Raw genomic sequence first — 23,606 nt, forward strand, 5'->3', positions numbered from 1 at the left:
ACCAAACACAAGGTGAACATTTGTGGTAATCAATGAAATGTCTTGCATTGCCATGCAATTTAGTACAAATTGCATGGTAATGCCAATACTGCAGTCCCTCAAGTGTACACTTGAGGCTGGCTGCAAAATCCTAGAAGTCCCTTTAACACTATAAAAAAAAGCCAGTTTTGACATCAGAAGTAAACATATTTACAGCCTGGTTCAAAAAACGAATTTGGACAGAATATCTCGTGTCTTCATCAGCTTACACTCTTTGGGGTGGAACTTCTTTTAAAATTAGTTTAGAACAGTTTATTTACCATCGCTGTGCTTCAAAACCTCACTTCAGAAACAAATGGGTGACATCACTGAGACCGGATTCATGTTTTATACAGTGTATAGGAGGCTTCAAATATTCATGCGACCCTCAGCATCATTGTGTTAACCTATGTTACCCTGTAGCTTTTCAATTAGAACCATGATCAGGTCTGTTTTTCACATTTGTCCACTAATTTATTGTGAACTGCGTTTGGCTTCATACTTGATGAAATTACCATTAGCCTCCATATGTGTTTGTTATTGCTACTTCACAAAATAGGATTTAACATAAACGTTAGCTTCTGTAAGAATCAGTCCATTAACATGAGAAAGCAGTATATTTAGGACATTGATGTAACTCATTTTTTTCTATTAAAATTGTATCCTTCTTTGATTTTTAAGGTAGACATACAATCATGAAATGAAAAAACAGAGTACGAAATGCACCAGTGGTGACGTACAGGAATTGAACCTGGGAAAATACTATTACATGGAAAGCATCCTAACTAATCGAAAACACAGAGTTTTGAAAAAATAAAACTTTTCAGGGGATGGGTGGGATCTTATTTAGGATTAGAAAGACCTAGTTCAACCTTACATTGTATTTGTTTTGAAATTCCATACATCTGTCAGTCCTCATCTCCTGCAATCTTTCATGTCCAAACATAGAGGTGTGCCGTGAAAATTAGATCCCACTGTAACACTGTATCAGTAACAGTTCTCAGCACACACCTCGACTTATTCTTCCTCACCCCCTCTGCAGCTGGAGGTCATCTCTGGTTTCAGAGCTATGTGGAAAAGGTTGAACTTGTGGAGACGGACGGTCAACATCTGACAGCTTGTTGAGCTGCCTGCATGTTCTGCTGATAAACTGTGTCAGGAAAGTGACAGATTCTATTAGACCTTCCTCCTGAAATATCAACTCGTCTGTGCTGCTGGGTGCCAAGTTAACTTTTAAAACACAAAATAAAGAATAAACCCAAATAGAACCAACAAATAAAACATACTGTATAACGATGCATATAGCACAGATCTTTAACATCTAATGTACAACAGCTCTGCAGCTCATCCTCTCCTCCTCCGCTTCTCATCATATTTTTCTGCTTACAGAAGTCATTCCCAATAAACCCATCATCCATCACTACTCTCTCTGTCTGTCTTGTGGTTTACTCTGCCTGTCTCTCACTCTGCTCATTATTTTCTGACTTTTACCAGCTGCTAAAAGCCACAAAGCACCCCCCACTCCCCTCATCCAAACTTTATCTTTCTTACTCTACTTTCCCGATATCTTGCCACTTGTGTGTCTTCTCATTATTCTCTTGCCAGAAGCTGTAAAGTTGAACATCAACTTTTATTACAAAAATTCGGAGGAAAGAGGATTTTTCATGGCAACATTTGACAGGCCTCTCCCTGCTAATACTCTGCTGCTAAGTTTAGTAGCAGCGTAAATTAGAACTCTGCTGGTTTTGCATGAATCCGTACATGAAATAACTTTTAGGCACAGCCCTACTGTAGAGCTGGAAGGTATGGGTGTATGCGTGGAAGCTTGTGGTTGCAGAAACTGAGACTCCGACTAAAACAGATCAACGGTGTGTTTGTCTGGAAGGCCCCAGCGATGGACAAGGTGACGCTGATTCACTGGGTCCCTGAGCTTCACTCTGTCAATACCCTCGCTGAGTGACTGACTCTCTCACTGTGTGTGTGTGTGTGTGTGTGTGTGTGTGTGTGTGTATGTGTGTGTGTGTGTGTGTGTGTGTGTGTGTGTGTGTGTGTGTGTGCAGGCCGATCCTCTAGGGAAAAAGAGTGAGAGGAATAATGAGTGTGACAGACAAGTGATGAGAGGGTAGACGGAAAGCCGATTAATCCGAAAAACTTCTCCACTGGGAGTTTGGCATACCAAGGACATCTTCTCACACATAAATATTTCTCTCCTCATCTCATTACAGAGAGAGAGAGAGAGGTGATACAGTAAGAGAGCCTGGTAAGAAAATGGGAGAGTTAGGAGAGGCAGATAGAATACGTGTTGGAGTGATAAAGTGGAAGATTTAAATGCTCTTGGAGGCTGAGAAGGCTTAGAAAGTGAGATTGCTGTTGTTGTTTTTCTGGTCTATGTTGAATATGTATTCACTCGACTGTGCGTGAGACACCCTGTGTCAAGCTGAACTTCAATTCAACCCATTTGGTGCCACTCCTGTAGAGTAGTTGCATCAACCTTTTGACTTTGAAGTTTCTGCCAGATCAGAGACCGTAGCCAGATGCAGACTGCTGTGTTCATCCTGCTCCCTCACTGCTGTTTGCTGAGTGTGTAGGCTATCATCAGATCGTGCTCTCATCAGACTATGCAATTCAGAACTTTAACTTTCAGTAAGAATTAGCCTGTTGTCGAATCTCTCTTGACAAACAATTACATGACTAATTCATTTGAAGAAGAATAAATAAAGTAAAAGACCCTTTCGGTTACAATATCACTAAACTATCTTTGAAAAATTGGAAAAAAAAAGGGGCGCTGATGGCTTTGCGGTTAGGTCACTCCCCACTAAGGAAAGTATTGACCTCCAAGCCGTGTGGCCCATGGTTCAAGTTTGACCAGCAGCTCCTTTCCTGCATGTCTTCCCCACTCTCTCTTTCCCGATTGCAACTCTTTATTATCTTATCTGAATAATGGCAAAGGCCAAACATAAATCTTAAAAGAATTGAAACAACTGAAAAAGTAACTAACATCAGAACAGTCCGAAAGAAGGAATGCAATCTCTTTGAGTGGGACTGGCACATCTACACAGAGCACAGCCAGTAGTGGTGGTATTACATTATCTGTCTTGGGAGAATGTAAGTAGTACACAGATTTAAAGACAACTAGTACTACAATAAGTTTTTCCTTCCTTGTACCAGTCTCTGATACAGGGTAGGAGACCTCTGACAATGAGTCAGCTCCTCGTAAAACCTTCTGAAAGACGAACACTGAACAGTCTTTTTTAGGTTGGTGTGTTGTGTTTTCAGTATTTAATTCTGTGGCTCCTGCATTGATTACTCTGTGCACAAGCTAAACTGCAGTGATTTGTCTAACAGCGTAGAAAGTGATTTGACATGATTATTGATATGGTCTGACTAAGCATCCTCACCTCTAGCTTTTTCTCCTACTCATGGTATCTCCTTATCCTTCCATCTAATTTCTTCACACGACTCTCCTCAGGTTTAAATGCCATCTCTAATCTGTTTCTCTCTTCTCCCTGCAGACCTCCTGTCCACCAACAGGTCGTCCATCTTCAGTGGTCATCATGGCCAGCTCACACTCACCGCCGTCTTCTTGGATGAGTACCGCGACCGCCTCTTCTTAGGAGGGAAAGACGTCCTCTACTCTGTCCTGCTGGGACCCACCAGCAGCGAGTCCAAAGAGGTGAGATTTTTTCCCAGTGTGAGTTCAAGTGTTGAACTGTATTGTGCTCTGAAGATAAATTCTTTGTAATAAAAAAGAAAGGTAGTCACTGAACAGAACAACATTCATCATTCTGTTTTGATTTAGGTTGCAGTGACTCTGCGAGGAGTTTCAATGTGTGCAAGATGATGTAAATCTGGTAAAGATAGCCTTAAGATGTTAAGATTTTTCCAGACTTCCCTTCATGCAGAACATCTGTTGAAGCACTCTGCATCATAAATCATCCATAAACATGGTGACTCAAACCTGAAGAGCAACTTTTTATATATATATCAGAGCGATCACATCATTAATTATGAAGCTAAAAAAGTCTTCATTAGCCGTATAGAAGATCAGGACTATTGGTGAATTTATGATTTTTCATCCCCCAATTCTGTTTGTTTGCCCTTCTTGCTTAAGTGCTTTAAACTTTGGGCTGTACAGCAAATCATCTAAATTTATGTCTTGCTTCTTTTGCCGGAACACGTCCATGATCTCCTGCCCTTCCTGTGGAGGAACACCTGTAAAAGTTCAGCTAGTCATAAATCAAACCATATCTTTCCTTCTACGTCACCTTTAATCCGCACTGTAACTTGTCATTGAGGCTTGTCAAACACAGAGGATGTGCTGTGACTGGTTTTTTTGGTCACTGCATGAATTATGATGCAGAAGATAGATTTATTTTGTTTTCTGCTGAATGTTAGTTTGGTCTTGTTGACCTCTGTGTTAAAATGTGTGTAGAGATGAATACGGCAGTACCTCAGTGTGTAGGGACTTGGGTTGGGAACTGGACAGTTGCCGGTTCAAGTCCCGGTGTGGACCAAAGTATTGAATTTGCTCTTGGGCCCCATGTCCTCCTAGCGTTTTTTCCAGGCAGAAAAACGCTGGCTGTGCGCTCGGGAGTCTTTGCATGGAGCGTTTGTGCGCTGAGAAGAAATGCGCTGCACGTCGGTCCTGTCTCTATGACAACAGTCTGTTGACAGCGGTCGCTGTATGACCGACACTGCTCTGTTTCTTTTAACTGAATGCTTAATATTTGAGATAGTTAATTTCCCGATCGGACCTAGGAGGATGTGGGTACAAGATCTGTAGGCGGCAAAACTACAGGGAATATCATACATTTGGAAAAGAGCGCTGATGGCGTCAACACTGCCTTTCTGAGAAGTTGAAAGATTTTCAACTTGAGCACTCGGTTGGCCTCACAAAAAATGCAGAGCGCCCGGAAGAAAAGACGCTGGGTGCTGTGCTTTTCTGCAAGCGGCCGCTTTCTGCTGAGAACCCTCATTGAAAACAACTGAAAAAAGACGCTGGTGCTCAGAAAAAAATGCTAGGTGGACACGGGGCCTAGTTTGTGCATGTGTTTGATTCAGGATTTATGTGTGTGAGAAGCATTCCTCTCAAAAACAGAGTGTAATCCACCCCGAGTACAAACAAGTAAGCTCATGTTTAACCCCTCTAACAAAAACAAATAATTTTATGAACAGAGCTTGGAAAACGAGCAGAAACAAAAACTTAAAGCTTTGTTTTCTTATAATCTGTAAAAATGATTGGATCTTTGGTTTTACATATTAACTGATTAACATACAGTTTGTTTGTTTTGGGAAGAATCACAAAGTCTTATGTCAGAATGATGCAGTGATTCTGCAAAGCCAGACACAGTTTACTAACAGTTATGGGGGAAAAAACTACTTTTTCATGGGAATGAAATCTAAATGTATGTAGTTCACTCAGAGCTACAGTAGACAAAGACATACGCTGTGCAGTGATTTGTGGAGATATTTTGCTTGGGGTTCCTTTCTAAGGTTTTTCAGACAGTTTATTGGAAGGCTTTGACTGCAGGGAAATGAGATGTTAGTGAATAAAAAAATAATTTATTCCTTCTCCATGAAGAACAGTTCAGGGAAAATAAGCTGAATATATTTTACTCCTCGATGTTATCCATTGTTATAAACCTACCCCTGTAGGTTTCTGTTTATCACAGAACAAATATGAAAACCTGTCAGCTAGCTTAACACAGCATTGTGTGTGTGTGTGTGTGTGTGTGTGTGTGTGTGTGTGTGTGTGTGTGTGTGTGTGTGTGTGTGTGTGTGTGTGTGTGTGTCTCTGTGTCTATGCTCTTATATGGGTCAAACTGAATGGGCGTTCAGAGAATTGATGAACACACAGAGCCAGTTGTCGCCCACCTCGTCCACCTCTTTGCTTCCTCTCTCAGCCTCCTCTCTCTGCTCTCCACCTCAGGATGATGATAACACATGAAGCTTGCTGACACTGTTGGTTGCTTAAGGCTGTTTGGCGCTTAACACCCATGCTCCTGTCAGAGCCAGCCAATGTGAATTCTATCAGTGATGCCAGTTTAATCAAACAAAGGTTTGCAACACTGCACACGTCTGCCAATGACTCCATAAGCCAGTGTTGAAAGGAAAGCAAGAGAAGGAATTTTAACTGTTTCTGCTTCCAAACAATAGATTATCACTCCAAGAAAACATGTTGCTATGACAAGTGGCATCTGTGCGGAAACCTTGAGGGCCCCAAATATTCAGCCAAGGGTTGATTAGCCTAGCTTAGCATCTGTAGGAGAAAACCACTTTGGCTCAATTTAAGCAAAAAAGTCAACAAACACCCTGTATGGAACATAAGTGTTACTTTACATTTTTATATAAGGCTAAGGCTAATAATGTTGTTCTCCATTTGTTTCACATTTCACATTACTTCTGATTATACGTTTCGTCATTTGTAAAGATTGGAAAGACATTTCAATGTTCAGAACCAGAGTGAAGTTGTAATCCTCTGTGAAATCCTTCCCACCAGCTGGTAGTTTTATAACTCCAACTCTGCCCACCGATACTTACAATATACTCTATGGCATCACAGAAACAGTGTTTCACCCTTTTCCACTATAAATCTCACTGACAGAGGGGTAAATCTGGAAAATGAATAAATGTACTCCTAAGCATACAACATAAGAAGGCAATAAATCAGCGCATCCAAAGTGTTTCCTCGCCAAACTGGATCTAGTATTTACTGAATCAGTGATAATTAGCTGGAACAACTAAAACAAATACTGCTAAGGTTCATGTAAATGTTCCATGTATAGGAGTCAGTCTGACTTTATCATGGCAACATTGAGGGGGGTGGAGGTGTTGTCTTTATAAAAGTGACAGGACATTGGATAGAGTCTGGAACGACTGCCACAGGTCAGATTCAAACCTGCTCTGAGGACTGTAGCCTCTGCACATCACATGGGCAGGTCAAATGCTCATGTTAAATCAGGACGGAGCATTTTAATTGACCAAAAACAAAAATTCCACAGATGCAGGTTGAAGTCAGATCTAATGTGTATTTCAGTTGTTTCATAAGTATAGGTCAAATACACACATGGACAAAAACGCTGTCAATCTCGCTCTCTCACACACAAACTCAGTATCAACAGTAAACACACGCTTACTAGCAGCTAAAACATAACGAATATTCCCTGAAAGCTGGAAGTCTGCAGATGTTTCCTGCCAACATTTCTTTCATGATAGGACGAGGAAGACAGAAACAGGCATACCTCCTGCTGCTTTGCATGTGTGTGCAGTTGTATAACCAAAATTTCAAACATGCCAGAAAATCATGCGATTGGTCGGGAGCAGCTAATCAGACCGTGATTGGCCGTTTGTGTCTCAGTGTCAACAGCATGACTTATGACGTGCGATTGGCTGAAGATTAGCCTGACTTTGTAATCAGTCGTACCACTCAAAAATCGGGTGGAAATGAGTCTGAAATTGTACAGCGTGTGCCTGGTTGTACAAACGCATTATGTATCTTATGCGGCTTTGATTCCCTCGTGTTATTGAGACAGATTCCAGCCCAGCTAACTTAGCCCCATTTTATTCTAGAGTATCCCTTTGAACTCAGAATGATAAAAAGTAAAAAGAGGCTGTGTTGAAGTTTACACCATCTCTCCCGGATTTGATGTTTTATCCGCTTTAGTTTTAAAATCGAAGAGTGCAAAGGTTCTTACAATGTGTAAGTCTAACATTTCAACCAGGCAACTCTAGACATGCTGCATCCTGATTAGGTCAGAAATAAACTCAGCACATCCCATGATTCCATCCTCCTGCTTCTGCCAAAATTCTACTTTGGCTCAGCAACACTGAGCTGACAGGAAGACAAATGGTTTTGTGCAGATATTTACAACTGAGCTCACCAAAACTGAAACAGGGTCCACATACATCAGCATGTAGCCTCAAGAAGTTGCTGCATCTGGTGTTTTATGTCGTAGAAATCATACTGCTCTTCACTTTCTAGGTTTCAAGATAAATATTATGATGATATATTAACCAGAAACTTTAATGGTAAGAAAATGTTGAACAAATTAATGCGTTTATCTGTTATTTTTTAGTGAGTCTACATTGTAAAGAATAAGTCCTTTTAAGATATTTCCAGTGGTTGTTTAGACCTTTTCCTCCAGTTAAAGGAATAATATGCAACATTTGACACATAAATTCAGCAGAAATCAAGTATATCCTCTGTAAATGTCTCTCTGAGTCATGACTGTCTTCAATGAGAAGCGTGAGTCCTGCCAGCTGTGTTGTTGTCGGAGCCGTGTTAACATCATGTTTACATAGACAGGACGGCCAGACATGGAAGACTAACATAGCCTACTCACTGCTTATTGGGATGTCACGTATGTGTGTTTAGATCACTTTCATTCTTTGTCAATTTATGTGCAAGCAATGAGTTAATTAAAGTGTGCTAACATTAGTCTGCTAACACGACACTTCTGGCCACAGGCGATTGCAGCTCGAGCCAAGAACAGTTTTGTCCACCGCTTGCTCTTAATGGTGCTTCATTATGGTGCATTCTCATTCGTAGGGGTTGGAGTCGTATTACAGGACTAGAGAGGAGTCTTTAGAATAGCTAGATGTCGCTATTGGTTTGTTTTGTTTCATGCTGGTGCTCAAGGGTGACATCTATTGGACCAAGAAGTCCCACATTCTTCCTTTAATGCAAACTGAACTATTTTTAGTATACTGAAGGTTTTGTAATCTTTTGCAGATTGTTTAGCATCTGGCACCACAAATAGACTTGACTTGACTACTTAAGCATTTTTTTTGCATAAATTGACAGTATTGAAGATGCTGTTTAGTCTTATGGCCGATGAGAAATTTTGACTCATTTTCTTTTGAAGTGTAAAGCACAGCCTATTTTAAGGACCATCAATTATTCCAGCTCTTTACAGATAATTTTTTGTAGTTGACAGTTTTGCCAAATCTTAAACGATCAAAGATAGAAGAAATGTGAACTACATCTGAGATTAGATAAAGAATTAACGAGTACTCTGAAGCAGCAGAGTCAAATTGTCAAGAAACAATCAGACAGAGGAAGGAACATCGATGACAGATGGAGGTCAGCCATATTTCCTAAAGCATGCAGAAAGAGACTTTTTGGACCATGGATAAAACATTGCAGTACATTGACTCAGAACAATGCCAGCTAGGTTGTCGGCTGGGCCTTATTTCACAGTATATCATTATCAGTCAGGCTATCAGGCTGTTAGAGGTCAGAGTGTGTGTATGCCAGGCTTTTCCAAAGGCATGCTTTCATATCAGTCAAGCCTCATGCCAAAGAAACTAATGGAGCCAAGCTTTAGACCGATCCTAATTTCTACATTCACTTTTTTGATGTATGAAAATAATGTTTGAGTCTGATGATTTCTCACTATTGCAAGCCAGCTTTTAGTCAAAAACAGGCTGGGTGTCAAACACACCCTCCAATCAGATGGTTTGGATGTAGAGCTAGTTTAGTCAATCCAAAGGTGGTTATGGAGTCCATTTTATGCAGGGAGCCCTCTTTGTTTTTAAATGGAACTGGCATCTGGTCTCTTGGGCTTGATGCCAGGCAATCAGTTGAGAAATAGTCTGGTATGTTAACCACTGCAACAATAAGACATTTCTTTAAGATATGTTTTTGAATTAAACAACAAAGTAACAATAAGCCAAGTTATTAAGCCGCTCGCTTCACATATGTGGCACAGATAAGCTTCTTATCTAACTCATGGAATGAAATTGAACAAAAACTTTAAAATGTCCCTTTAACAATGGTTGTGAAGGCATTGCATACATATTTTTTCACACACATGGTTTTCATGGACAATCGCGGTATAAGCTGATTGATATTGCTCAACAAGAATCTGTACAGTAAACTTAAGATGAAAATCAGATAATCAGGGCCGATACTGAAACCAATGTTTGACTCCCACAAAACCATTTTCTCTCATTTGACATTTCTCATGAAAACTAGTCTAAAAAACTAGTTTGTTCAACAGGTGACTTCATCTGCAAAATAAAAACTTCTTAGTAAGGTTTACTAGATATCAGCATAAAGTTGATTAGGCACAATAAATAAACATTCGCTACTGACATCAGTTCATGCCACATTATTTGCAGATGTGTTGATTTTTGTCAACAGGGTCAATATCGGCCGACGAATCGATGCATGCCTACAGTAAATCAAAAATATTTGTATACACACAACATCAAGTTTAATTCCCCCTCCGTGCCAATAGGTAGTGTGTGTTACCATAAGGCGGTTGTCTGCAATATTCTCTCAATTTGATGCCTATCCGATCTGATATTTGAATTTTTTCCTCACAAAAAATAGCATTCACTCATTTAGAAAGAAGCATTTACAAGATTTAAGATCTTATAATCCATCCATCTTTAACATATTACAGTGTTTCCAGGCTCTCCAATGTCACATCTTTTCTTCATACAGCCATGAGAGAGAATTCAGACGCATTGTTTCTTTGTGAAACCGTGTCAGCTGACCATGCTTGATGTGATTTGTCGGTTTTCATGAGCGAGAAGATAAAAATCTGTCTTGAATTTTTTTATGGCTGAAATGAAACCCAGGATGTTGCGAGCATAAGAAAAAAAACATGCTTCAGCTTTTCAGCTAAAGAGTCAGAAGAAACTACTTATCTTGTCAACTAGATTTTCATTCTTTCAATAACTTTATCTCTTCCCTTTTATATTCTTAAAACCCGATAGCTACCACGGTGGTCCATGACTAACTCATATACACACACAATGAACTTGATGAGACATTAGTAATGCAAGTCAGACCCGTTGGTTTTCCTCTCTGGTTTCCATTCTCCCAGTTAGCCAAAACAAAGCCAGTTTCATATTGGACCAGACAAAGACCTATTGTCTCCCTTAAGATGCAGTCTTAAACACGTCATAGTCATTGAGTCTTTCCACTTCTGCAGAAGTTTGATTTCATTTTCTGAAACCAGTGTGAAAATGTCCCATTGTTTAAGGTCCACACTCTATTTAATGCTTATCTGGATATTGCCTCGGAGAACGAGAGTGAGGTGAGACACTGGGACTTTTCTCCCTTGCAATTTTGGATCTAAACAGTGAGAAACGTGTTAAAAAAGAGATTTCCATCTTTTCATATCCCCTCTTTTTTTAAGCTGCAGATGGCCATGTTGGGATACTCTACGGGATTCCCTGAGCAAAGCTTTTCTGCTTGTGTTAAGCCAAATGTGCAATTTTATTTCAAAGCCAAAAAACCCAGAACATGGACACTGAAGGACACTCAGCGATGAGTCTCAGGAGTCTATTTGAGCACAAATTGACCAGTAAGTAAGAAGAGGGTTGCCCAGAAAATAGTCAAACTGAATCGGACTTGCACAGTAGTTATTCTAGGAGCATATGGTCAATCACATTTTTGAAAAGTTATATATTTGTGCAGTCAATCGATCTCTAATGATGGTCTAACTGAGACTTTTGATGTGGTATGGAAGAAGTTTGGAGCAACAGTCGCAGACAGAAGTAGCAAAACCATTGAGCCTGTTTTTCTGGCCTTTGGGGTGCTCATGGTGTGTTTGTTCTCTTAACCCTAACCCTAAATTAAGTTCATCCAAGTTCTGAAAAATAAATAAGTTGGATCACTTGCTGAAAGTGGCTTTTGCTGATTGCTGTGGTGTAATTTGCAAATAGCTGTCTCCTCCTGAGATATAGAGCCTCATCCAACCACCACTGGGTTGGAAAGAGTTTGTTTCATGGGTTGTAAGCTTTTGAAAAATCTCATTTAAACCAATGGCCGGGAACTCGAGGGAAGCCAAAGAGCTTTTTCATGATGAAAATGTATAACCCAGGAAGTGGTTCCAAAGAAAAATTGTGAAATTTAAGTCAATGGGTTTCGCTGGATAATGTTTCTGCTCTGCTGTTGATGTTTTTCTTTAGATGTATTTTTCAATGCTCTAAGCACCACAAATGAAATTCCTTTAACCATCATTGTTTTCTTGTGGAGGCATCAAGAGTTGTTATTTCAAAATGTGTTTAAACTATTGGCTTGGCTAGAAACCACTAAAGGTAAATAAGAACATATATTTTTTTTCTTATTGTGGGGGAACTGAATCTTTTGTATAATTTGAATGAGTGGAATGATAAATGTGACTGTCATGGCTCAATCAAGGCGTCAGCTCTGTAAGCCAAATGTTGACTCCTAAAGTCATTGGCTTGTGAGTCAGTAGCTTTTGTTTCATCGTATGGAGAGGATCTGATTTGCTCAATTTGGCATAATAAAGACACATTTGCAAGTAAAATACTGCCTGTGTAGATTGAACAAAGCAATTAAATCTTGCAATATGGCCGAATAATGTGGTTGTTTGCATTTCCTCCAAGTTATGAGGTCATTAATCATTTAATCTTTTTCTTGTTTTCTTGTTTCGCCTCCTTCGTAGATCTACTGGCCCCCGTTACCTGGCAACAGAGAGGACTGCATTCAAACGGGTAAAGATCCCCAGGTAAGATATTAACAGTTTAATATTCCTTTTTACATGTTTCCACTCAAATTTTTTAATTCCAATCAGGTTAATCATCTCATCTTTAATAAGAAAGTCGGAATACATGCAAACATATCAGACCCATTGTAGCCTCAAAATATATATTCAAATGTTTATTTGCTTTGCTTTCATCCGCCTTGCTTGTTATATTAAGTTATTTGCAAAGTGTCTCCAGTATGTCCATGCCTTGCTGCTATAGCCATTCTGAGCTGTTTCTTGTTTTCACTTTGTAACCAGCTCTAGCGCCAATTTCCTGTCTGTTGCTGATTTCTGAATTTTCCTATTCCTGTTTCCATGAACATGAACTGGTATAATACACCAGTGTCAAAACTGAACCCATTGGACTCTGCCATGATGAAGAGCTGCTTGACAGCCCCTGTCAATGCAGTCACTTCATGTACAGAAAAAGCATTCAAGGGCCTTCATTGAAGAGCATAGAAACAGCTTTCAGCGTGGCACTTGTCCTGCAAAACCCTGGTTAGAGAAGTTTATGTAAATGAACTTTGGCCTGACTTATATCACGCTACCACATCTGTCTTTGTGGTTGTTGAATATCTTAAGATTTTAGCTTGTAGTTTTCCAATTTAACTGAGACAAGATGTGTAATCCCAGAACTACAAGCACACCTTTTTTTAAGCATTTCCTAAATGGCTCATGTTTTGATGGAGAGTGTATGTGCCTCTATAGCCATGCAACAAGCTAAGCTAAAAAACACTTACCCGCTGATGTTTTTTTTTGCTTACTTTTCAGTTTCTTATCCTACAGCAAAGTGTGCTCAAAGCTCCCTCTAAAGATTTAGTAAACTGTATAATGTACATGATGCTACTGATGACTATGAAAACCAGTCAAAATTGTCCAATTATGAGGACATCCTTAACAGACAGACAAACAGAAAAATGCAACTATGTGCAGAGAAAGAGACAGCTTTCTGAAAAACACAGTAGTCCTGGTCATAAGGAGTACTTAAAATCCAGAGGCAAGAGAATATTTAATTAAGGAAAAATAGACTGAGGTAGGGAGGAAAGGGTTGGAAGGAGGAAAAGGGAGGGAATACCAGGAAAGGAGAAAAACAGTGAAGGGTAGACAGTGTTCATCTTATTTTGACCCTGTTTACAAGTAAAGAAACAAGGGAAAGAAATGCCAAAGCAAGCAATAATTTCATGCCACAAACAATTTCATAATAAAGTTTACGTTTCAAAACCTGCATACACTAATGAAACAACGCCCAAAAGGACGTGTCAGCACCTTTAGCTGTTTACCTCCTCATAAGCTGACTCAGCTTTTCTTTGTAGCCTGAAGGAGGATAAAAAAAGAAACACTTCCCCGCTGATGAAAGAGGAGGGAAAGAGAGGAAGAGGAAGATTATAAGAGCATCAAGAACAGGAGAGACACGACCTGTCAAAGTAAAGCCACTGTCTGCAGGATAGAGGATGTAGCCAAGCTTGTGGCAACAATGCAAATCTGATGGACGCTCCACAACTTTAAAAGCAGTATCTGCATGCAAAGCCCCTTTGGTTACTTCTCTTTGCTTGTAAAACAGTCTGTGTTGAATGCACTTTAAACAAAATCCAGTTGCGGAACACATCAGTTATTGCCTTACAACTATTTTTTTTGTTAACATATCTGCATTCAAATACAGTTGCTCAACTCCAATTCCTTTCCTTGCATCTCAAGTTGTAGTGGGAACATAAACAGTGACAGGAGCACAAGAGAAGCTGTCATGAACCCTGACATCCTCTGTCTGCTGTTATGAAGACATCCACTTAAACACAGAAATAATGACTGCTGCCCCGAGATGTTAGGTTGTCATTGAACGACAGCTGATCGTTTCCAAGATAAAGACCCAATCTACCCGGTGGACGGTGAAGTTTTCAACATTTGTGGTCCTGAGATAAACTACTGACTTTGGTCCCTTCGGTTTTTCTCCTGCGCAATCATGAGGTTGACTTCAGTGGTTTAGGACAAAACATTTCTCAACAACCTTTGAATGGGTTCTCATGAAATATAACCCAAACATTCACATCCCACTTATAATGTGTTACAATAACTTTTGTGTACCCTGACGTGACAAATCCAAAATCCTCAGCTTTACAACCGTGCTTAGTGTCAATTAACAAATGTTAGCATGCTAACCAGCCGCTCCAAATACATTCTCAAAGAGCAGCTAGCTAGACTCTAGATTCCCAATTTGTTTTAAGTTAGAAAAACAAAAGCTAACATGGGAGTGTGGGATGAAGAATGGATGGAAAATAGAAAATGGGAAAGGGGAAGGAAGCAGGCAAGCAAAAAGGAAGTGCGAAAGAAAATAAGGAATCAATTAAGAAAAGGAGGAAGAGATGTTGTCTTTTTTTCTTTGATGTACCCAGGCATCGTTAATTGGGGTCCCAGTTGTAGGAGAAGCTCTCTGTGGCTTCAGCGGTGCTCAGAATACATAGGCTGGAACTAATTACTGGTTCACACAAGCACACACACACACACAAAGAAGACACTGTTGTAAAAGATGTACAAGTCGACTACTGTGATTACTTTTTATTCTTTTTGAAAAAAGACACACAGCCTCATCCATCTGGATTGGGTTAGAGAATGTGTGTGTATTGTGTGTTTGAAGTGGCAGGTGTGCCTTGGGTGTCTTATATCACTTTTATTAGGTGTTTCCTCTACATGCTGCCTACATGGCTCACACAACACTTGGTGTGTGTGTGTGTGTGTGTGCTACCGTACTGTCTTTACAGTAGAGGAGACCTGTGACATGGCATTATTAGAAAGGTCTTACAACAATATGTTTCTCTACCTTAACTGGGTCAAAGGAGTCATAAAAACCATGTGTGCGAGATAGTGTGAGTAACAAATTGAGGTGTTTGTCTGCTTATGTTCAGCCACACAGACAACTTCTGCATTCCTGCACGTCTCTTTATGTTTCTGAGGTTTTTTTTGGGGGGTGTCAGTTTAGATGGATTACTGCATTTCCAAAGCAAGACGCACACACACGCACACAATCAAACACAAAGCACGACAATCCCACATGCAGACACATGTTCCATCTCACATGTTTGCCTTCTAAGTCTGGTAAACACAACTGAGTTTGACAAAAAGTGGTAGAGGTTGAGAGGTGAAAGGCCAGCCCTTAGGTTTTTGGACTTTTGAATTTGTGTTTGAATGTGTATGTTGGATGGTGGGGAAAAAAATACATATACAATAGGAAGAAGAAAAAAAAGACAAGGAGAGTAACACATATGCATGTAAGGCCAAGATTATTGGTGTTGTCTGTGATCAACTGGGTTTGGTTCTTGAATTTAAAGCTTTGTTCACAATTGCACAAAAATCCTGAAAACTCCCAAAGTTTTCAGGGTGAGCTGTATGTAGGAACACAAAGAGCCAAATTTCAACTCAGGCGTCATCCAAAATTTCTCCTACCAGCACCCTAGAATTTCTTCTACAGAAAGTCCGAGTGAGCTGCAGGATATAATCAGAATTGACCTCAAGCGAGTGCACTATCAGTGGTCGTGCAATCGGTGCATGACCACTGATAGTGCACAGAGATTGCAGCAAGGCGACAGTCCTCCTGAAATTCTCTTAAAAATGTATAGGAGTGCATATGTAAAAACGCCTTAAGATGAACACAAGAATAACAACAGTTCAGTAAATTCTCAAGCTGCATTACCATCAACAATGTGTACCCAACTTGACATTTAAGGGAATGTTGTTGTTGTTTTAAGTACATGATTTCACCATTCAACATACAACCAGTTTGCCACTTGCTAACTTGACGGTAAGGTCAACCAGAAGCCGTCCAATCGTAGCTAGGGTGGTATATCAGTGTCGATGGTAAATGTTGCTGATCAAAGTAATTCATTCTTCAATGAATGCTAAATTGAATTAGAAAGCTGATATTTGCAAAGGAAGTCATGCAGTAGTGTCTGCATGTACCAATATTTATATCTGTGAAATGACTGTGCAAGTGGAAGAACAAAATATTTTGCAGCTGCTCCGTGCTATGCCCCAGAGGCATGGAGAAAAGCAACAGTGCAGGTGTGTTGAACACAAAGTAACTCTTTTGGTTGAAGGTAAAAAGTAATTGGATTTCTCTTTTAAGTGTGATACATCATGAAGGTTGTAGGCTATAGGTTTGTTTATCTGTTAAATGAAAGCTTCTGTCTCCAAAGCCTTCTCCTAACAAGTTTCTTCCACTTTAAACATGTTTTTTTCTGATAGCTCTTCCTCCCAGAGTCCCAACCTCATGGCCTTCACCATCATTAATAACCGCTCAGACAAATAAATAACAGGCTGAGGGGAGGCACTCAGTGACTTCAGCCAAGCATGTAGTGTCTTGCTCTTGCTGTTAACACATTCTTCTTCTTCATTTATCTCCTTCTTCTACCAACGTCTGGAGTGATTATTTAATTACCAATTACTTCAACTCTAATAGGCAAAACTTGTAACATATTTGGCATATGTCGAGCACAAAATCCCTTTCCAAGTGTAGAACAGCTTTCAGAAATGATGAGGTAGGAATTTCAAGTGTGCTGATTATTCTGGTTTGAGAAAATGAGTTGCATGTTCGTATGCAGGTTTTATCCGTCTGATTGATTTGTGTGATGAGTTCTGCGCTTTGTTCCTTCGTGTCAAGCTCGGTAATATCAGTAAGCCTCCCTGATGGTTTGGCTGGAACAGTAAAGCCGTCATAAGTTCCTCGTTGTTTGAAACTAGTCTTTGGCATTTTATCTCTGAGTATAAGAAACTTTGGGAAAAAATTGGGAAGATTAGTGTTTCAGTGCACTGTTGTTCTTCTGGCCAATAAAGACTTAAGTTCAACTTGTCTTCATTATAAACCTTCTTTAGTGTTTGGTAAAAGCATTTGGGGGATCAACGCAAGAAATGTGTGTGTATATCAATCGATCTCTAAAGATCAGAGAAAGATCTCAGAAATATATCTGCAAATTTATCTACATTTTTTTCTCCCTAATATCAGCCACAAAAACCCCATATCAGTCGGGCCGTAGTTGAATATCAGGAAAAAGTCTTCATACTCTCTTCTTGTTTCTTTTAACTAAGCAGGTTGTGTTGCCAAGTCTTAATAAAGTAGTTATGTTTGCTTAAACCTTTGCACAAGCAAAGAAGAAGAAGAATGAAAGTTTTTTCTGGTCACAATTAGAAGTCTGTCCTGTGATCGACTGGCGACCAGTCCAGACTGTACCTCGCTTCTCGCCCAATGACAGCTGGGATCGGCTCCAGCACCCCCTCCGTGACTCCAGCCCTCCCGTGACCCCGAACGGGACAAGTAGTATAGATAATGGACAGATGGATGGATTAGAAGTCTGAGCATTGCATCTCTTCATTTACAAACATCACAGTATAGCAGAACAAATTCACAACATCCACCGTCTAGTTAAAGATGGATATCAAACCAAGTCAAACATGTTCTTTGCTGTTTAATTCTCTTCATTGCCTTAAGCATTAGTCCAACATGTTCTTGATCAAAGCCTTTAAGCTTTGGAGCCGATTTAGTCGGAAAGTATTCTCTACTGTTTACACTACAGTAATAGCGCATGTGGGCTCCAGATTTGAACACAACAGAAGCTCCTCTTTATGGCTCTTTGTATTTAACAGTAACGAGAAAAAGATGCTGCAGAGACAAAGTTGGGTCTGTTTCTGCCCGTCCTTTTGGCCTTTTTTTTTTTTTTTTTTTGCCAAAATGACGGTAAACCTCAGTTGCAGCCCTGAGCCTGCCAGGAAGCCAAGTAGGTGATTGTGGTTTTCTATCATAAAAGGATTATTTGATTTGCTACATCGGGGACTAGTTAATAGATATTTGGAAAAATCATCTCATGCACGCTGGCGAGAGCTTCTTTTCAGAACTGAATGTTTTTGCCGCTGACTGGAAATCAATCAAGAAAACTAGCTTCCTTTGAGGATCAAACGGCTACTGAGACCAAAGACTCAGAGAAGCCGGTGCATCGCAGCAGTCCGTCTTTGAACTGCTTCTTGATGTTCATGTGTGTCTGCGATTGTGTTTGTGTATGAGGTCCTGTTCGCTGGACTTCTGTACTGGTGCATATTTATGTGTATGTGTTGGTCCTCATTTCCTGTTAGCATTACTGAATCTGACTTCTTTCCACTGAACATTGGCTGTTTATACTGGAAACTACTCTCCATGTCCAAACTAGCCGCTCCCTGCCTGGGTCATTCGTCACAGAACATGTTTGGCAGCTGGATCCCTCTTTGCTGTTAGCTCTGAGGTAGCGCTTAACCCAGCACTACATGGACGTTAAAAAAGGGAATTTAAATCAAACTATATTTTCAAAGCAGTAGCACATTGGTTGCCCAGACTTCCTCCATGCCTTTCATACACTAGAACACTTTGAAAAAAAACTTTAATACGTCTGACACCCTCTCACATCTGAAGACAATGTGTCAGCAACTCAAAGGGTTTGGTTACAGACCAAGATTTAGCAAAGACTGGGGATCTTGCAGAGTTACTAACTACCAGACTACAACTAGATTCCTTTTGAGCTTATTTCCCATCATGCACCTGGTAGAAATTTACATCTACCACATGAAAGCAGAAAACTGAAAAGGAGGAGAAACTGGTGGAGTTATTTAGAGACCAAATCTCTTGCCTCAATGCCTCTTTGACATGTCTCCCCCTTTGTACCAAGATAGAGTGGAGAAGGAAGAAATGTTGAAAAAAATTGCTGTGAACCCTGAAATGCAGAGAATAATGATTGAGTCCATAGTTAGAACCAGGTTTGTCATCAGAATCTAGAGGGCTGAAGCTAGCTAGCTACAACATATCTCACCAGGGTTTTGAGGGCTGCAGCAGTTTCTGTCCTCTAACTTTGTACAAAGAGGAGGACATGTCAAAGAGGCATTCTTGCTCCCTCTACAACTCCACCAGTTTCTCCTCCTTGTCCGCAGTCCAGAAGAACCACATGTTCCTTGCCTCCTGACCATGTTTACTTCTTTGCAGCTTCTTGTTTGGTGCTGACCATAGTCACGTCATTGAACAACACAAATTGCAAAAGACAACACTACAGATCTGCAACAATATAAAATGTGTTTGATTTGATCAAAACGCCAAGACGAGGAAAAGACTGCCTTAAACGGCTTGGATGAAATTTTATGATTGATGTCCATCCTGCAAAGTCATACCTAAGGTATAAAGAAAACGTTTACAAGCAGCAGCAGCACTGTTAGCCAAAACTTAATATCATCCTCTGGGTCGCTCAACCAATGAAATGTTTTTTTCAACATTAAACTAATGCCAATGTCACAAACACTTGGCATACAGTGAAGAACCGATCCTCCAAATTGAAACCAAAATATACACCAAAAAATAAACCAGTACACTCAGCCATTCATCAATGATACATTTAGCTCAAACCACTTTATATCCCAGAAAACAACTTTCTTGTTCTTGAGGGACCGCATGTTTTTGTAGCAAATTCAAACATGAATAAATCACTGTCAAATTATGACGCTGTGTTATACTAACTGTTAACAAATAAAACTGATTAAAATGATTTGTAGTCTGTGGTATTGTCATCACCTCTATTTCATAACCACATTTTCCAGTAAAGCCTATTCCTTCTGACATTTGCCTTCCCTCCCCATCCCTGGAGTCACCTTTTCTGGTCCTTCATCCAAAGTTTTTCTCTTTAAATTTATTAAAAAGCAGTCTGATGATTTTCTATCCAAGTCCAATGTTGCAAACTTTAATTTAATTCACTGGACTGGATGTCCTCCTGTACCTCTTGTGTGGGAAGTAACTTGTATGTTATTGTTTAAAACCTTAACTTTTAATTGAACTAATAATTATTATATAATTCAATATTTATCTTCATTTGGGAATACTTTTCTTTTCTGTAGTATGCTTCAATATCACCACGCTTCATGGGGAATTTCAGAATGTAAAGACTCTGAGACTCTTCCAGAGGTTTTGGCAATGTTCTTGTATGTATATGTTAATAATACACAAAAAAAGTTTGACATATGACTTTTAAAACCCCAAAGACACGGAACAGAGGTTTCTGTGGGCAGCCTCAAAGTTTGAAATGTGTGAATGGGTACTTTGTTGCAGCTGGGGAAAGAGTATTCGTGGTTTATCATCAACCCCTTGATAATAAAAGGTTAATTAATGAACATTGAGATCTTTTGTTTCCAAAAAATAGCCTTGACCCTGGCTTATTTATGCAGGGAATACATTTCTCAATTTCCAATCCTGGCTAGATGTCGAGACTACTCCCTGAGCTCTCCCTGTGAGACGAAACCAGATTTAGTAAGCGAACCACTCCATGTTCTGTTTGACACCACTCCCTTTATTGACACTTAATCTCCAAAAGACCACACAGATATGTTCAACTCCAGATCCTCGGGTGGGAGAGAAGAGACATATTTCTTATTTTTCAACATGTCATTCCACACTTTGCTCTCCTTGGCCACACGGATGTGTAAGACGACTCCCCGAGTAGTAGAATGGAAACACAGGAGAGACAGATTTCTATTCGTTAAAAAGCTGACTTGTTATCTTTTCCTAGACCTCATATATCTTTCTGAAGAACAAGAAAATTTCAGCCAATTAGAGATATATTTAACCTTCAGTTTTAGCATGGATGGATGGATAATTCGGGGGAAATACTGTCACATTATTTTTATGATTTCCCCTTTTCTGTAACAGAAATGTTCTGCTTTGTTGTTACCTCGGTGCCCTATTATTTGTGGGCTTAATATAAACTTTTTTTTATATAAATGAGTTTCTGTTGAATTAATTACTGGCCTAGATGTGTTTGGGTAGAGCAGACTGTGATGATGTAAACTATGTCTCGCTCTGCAGTGACATGGTTTACATCAGATCTGCAGCGCCGCTGAGCACTCGAGGAAATGATCAACAATGTATAAGTGTCTGAGTGAAACTTTAAAGAGGATGCAGGCCATACACAGACATGTCAGATTTGCTTAGTAACACACTACACATGCAATATAAAAACTAAACAGAGACCTAAACACGTGCACATTAATGCATCGTAATCAGAGAGTACTTAAACAGAAACATTCCTAAACACACTTCAATCACATTCAGTTCATCTTAAACTCGCATCAAGCATCCACATCTCTGAAGCAGCCCCCGGACACTCATTGTGCAGATATGACTTTGACCTTTTCTAACTTGAGGGAGTGACACCTGGCCGATCCCTTCCTTCTTCACTGACACCCTCTGTGTCAGCTGCTGTTGCAGACAGGAAGAAGGAAGTATTTGTGCCCTCTGTTTCCTCTGGTTCTCATTTGAGTACAAAAACTTCTGGATACTCGTTTCCTCAGTCACCATTTCCTTTTGTTCTTGCTCCGATGTGTGTCTGACCTTTTCACATTGTCTACTTCAGTTTTTTCCCCCAATCTTTGTCTCAAGTTTTTTCTGATCAGTTTATTGAATAATAAAGTTTTAGTGCTGTTAAAAAGTCAGACTGAACTTTTTTTTTTAAATTTAAATTTATTCCCAGTATCTCCATTTCTCTTAAATTTTATATGAGTACGATCCCTAACGTTTAAGCTCTCTGGCATTTTCTTATGTTTTACACATCTTGACAAAGTTCTCTTGACCTGGTGGTGATGAAACTTGTTTTACAACATCTTGGCCTCTCCGGCTGAAGTCCGTAAATAAGAGATATGAGTCCTGAGTTATCAAATTTCATCGTATAAAACTCTTTTCTGGCCCTTATCACAAACATGTGGGATCAATAAGCATTGTTAAGAAATCGTTTTGGTTTCTCCTCAATACCCTGGAAATCAACTTGTCTACATTTGGATGACACTGTTGCACTGTGAGATTTGATTTATTCAAGGGCCCTTCACTCCCTGGTGTGAGTCTGTCTGTATGTGGTGTGTGTATATGTGTGTGTAACGTTCTTGCTGGATCTGGGTAGAAATCCCTTTTTTAAGTGAAATGGAAAGTTGTACATGGTTCATTATCTACAGGGTCAAACAGGAAAAGTTCACCCTGCATTATGCAACACAAGCCACAACTCATCTCACTTTTTGTAAAATACGAGGTTTAAATCTGTGCGTGTGTGTATCTGTGTTTTACAGACGGAGTGTGCCAACTTTGTTCGACTCCTGCAGCCCTACAACCGCACCCACCTCCTGGCCTGTGGGACCGGTGCATTCCAGCCCATGTGTACCTTCATCTATGTGGGACACAGAGGAGAGGTAAGCCCTGGTTCAGTAAGAGAGGGTGTATTTTTTTTGTGTGTGTTATAGGATGGTTTTTGGAGGGGAACTGTGGGGGCCTAAAGCATATCTTCTGAGGGGAAACGTCTCAGCACATCACTCACACACACAAAAAACACACATATACCCACAGGCAGACAAACACATAACTCATTTGTGTTTGTAACCACATGCCATAAATAACAGTTAGTTGGTTTTTACAGAAAGCTCTGTGATATACAGCTGTCACAGTTGTGTAAGGCCCACATTTTTCTAAATGCCTACTGAACTTTTGCTGCACTCCATTTTTAATTTCCTAAAGGAAATGTTTGGAATCAATCAATTATATTAAATTTTAATGAGCTGTGAAGCAATTACAAAGGCTGCTCAGTTTTAAGCGCTTTGGAGTGGACTTTTCCGACTACAGGGGTTGGAAATGACAAAAACCTTTCCACAGTGATATTTTTTCTATTAAGAATATGTAAGAAAAAAGGGGGCGCAGATGGTCACTTTCTTATGGACAAAGAAAGTCACTTTGTCCTTATGAATATAAAGTGTGGCACATTTGAGATAATAAGGAATCGATGGCTGTCCCCTTAGGAGTCCTGTGGAGGAAACCAGACTAATGAAACAAATATGGTTGATGCCAAGATTTTTTTTGTTGTTGTATAACCTAGCTCAGACTGGCCTTTCTCTGTGCTCACATCCCCGGGGTTTGGAGGTTAAGCCTCAGCAGGCAGCTCTGCCGTGAGTCTTTCTGTTGGGCTACTCAGCCGCAGCGTCGGGCCCAAATGCATCTTTTCAAACACACTGGCTGACTCTCTGCACAGACACTCAGCGCGGTGAGACCCTCTGCAGAGC

At 40.0% G+C, this 23,606-nt stretch overlaps 1 protein-coding gene across 2 annotated transcripts in view; it reads left to right on the forward strand.

Moving 5' to 3' along the window:
- Nucleotides 1–23,606, forward strand: part of sema3bl (sema domain, immunoglobulin domain (Ig), short basic domain, secreted, (semaphorin) 3bl) — a 75,455-nt gene that overhangs the window by 18,627 nt on the left and 33,222 nt on the right. For both annotated transcript variants that reach the window (XM_020635335.3, XM_020635334.3), the window contains exons 2-4: nt 3,531–3,691; nt 12,444–12,506; nt 22,626–22,745. In XM_020635335.3, the coding sequence (XP_020490991.1) occupies nt 3,531–3,691; nt 12,444–12,506; nt 22,626–22,745 (344 nt within the window). The remainder of the gene's footprint in view (nt 1–3,530; nt 3,692–12,443; nt 12,507–22,625; nt 22,746–23,606) is intronic.

Source organism: Labrus bergylta, chromosome 12, assembly GCF_963930695.1.
Source record: "Labrus bergylta chromosome 12, fLabBer1.1, whole genome shotgun sequence".
NCBI classification, from domain to species: Eukaryota; Metazoa; Chordata; class Actinopteri; order Labriformes; family Labridae; genus Labrus; species Labrus bergylta.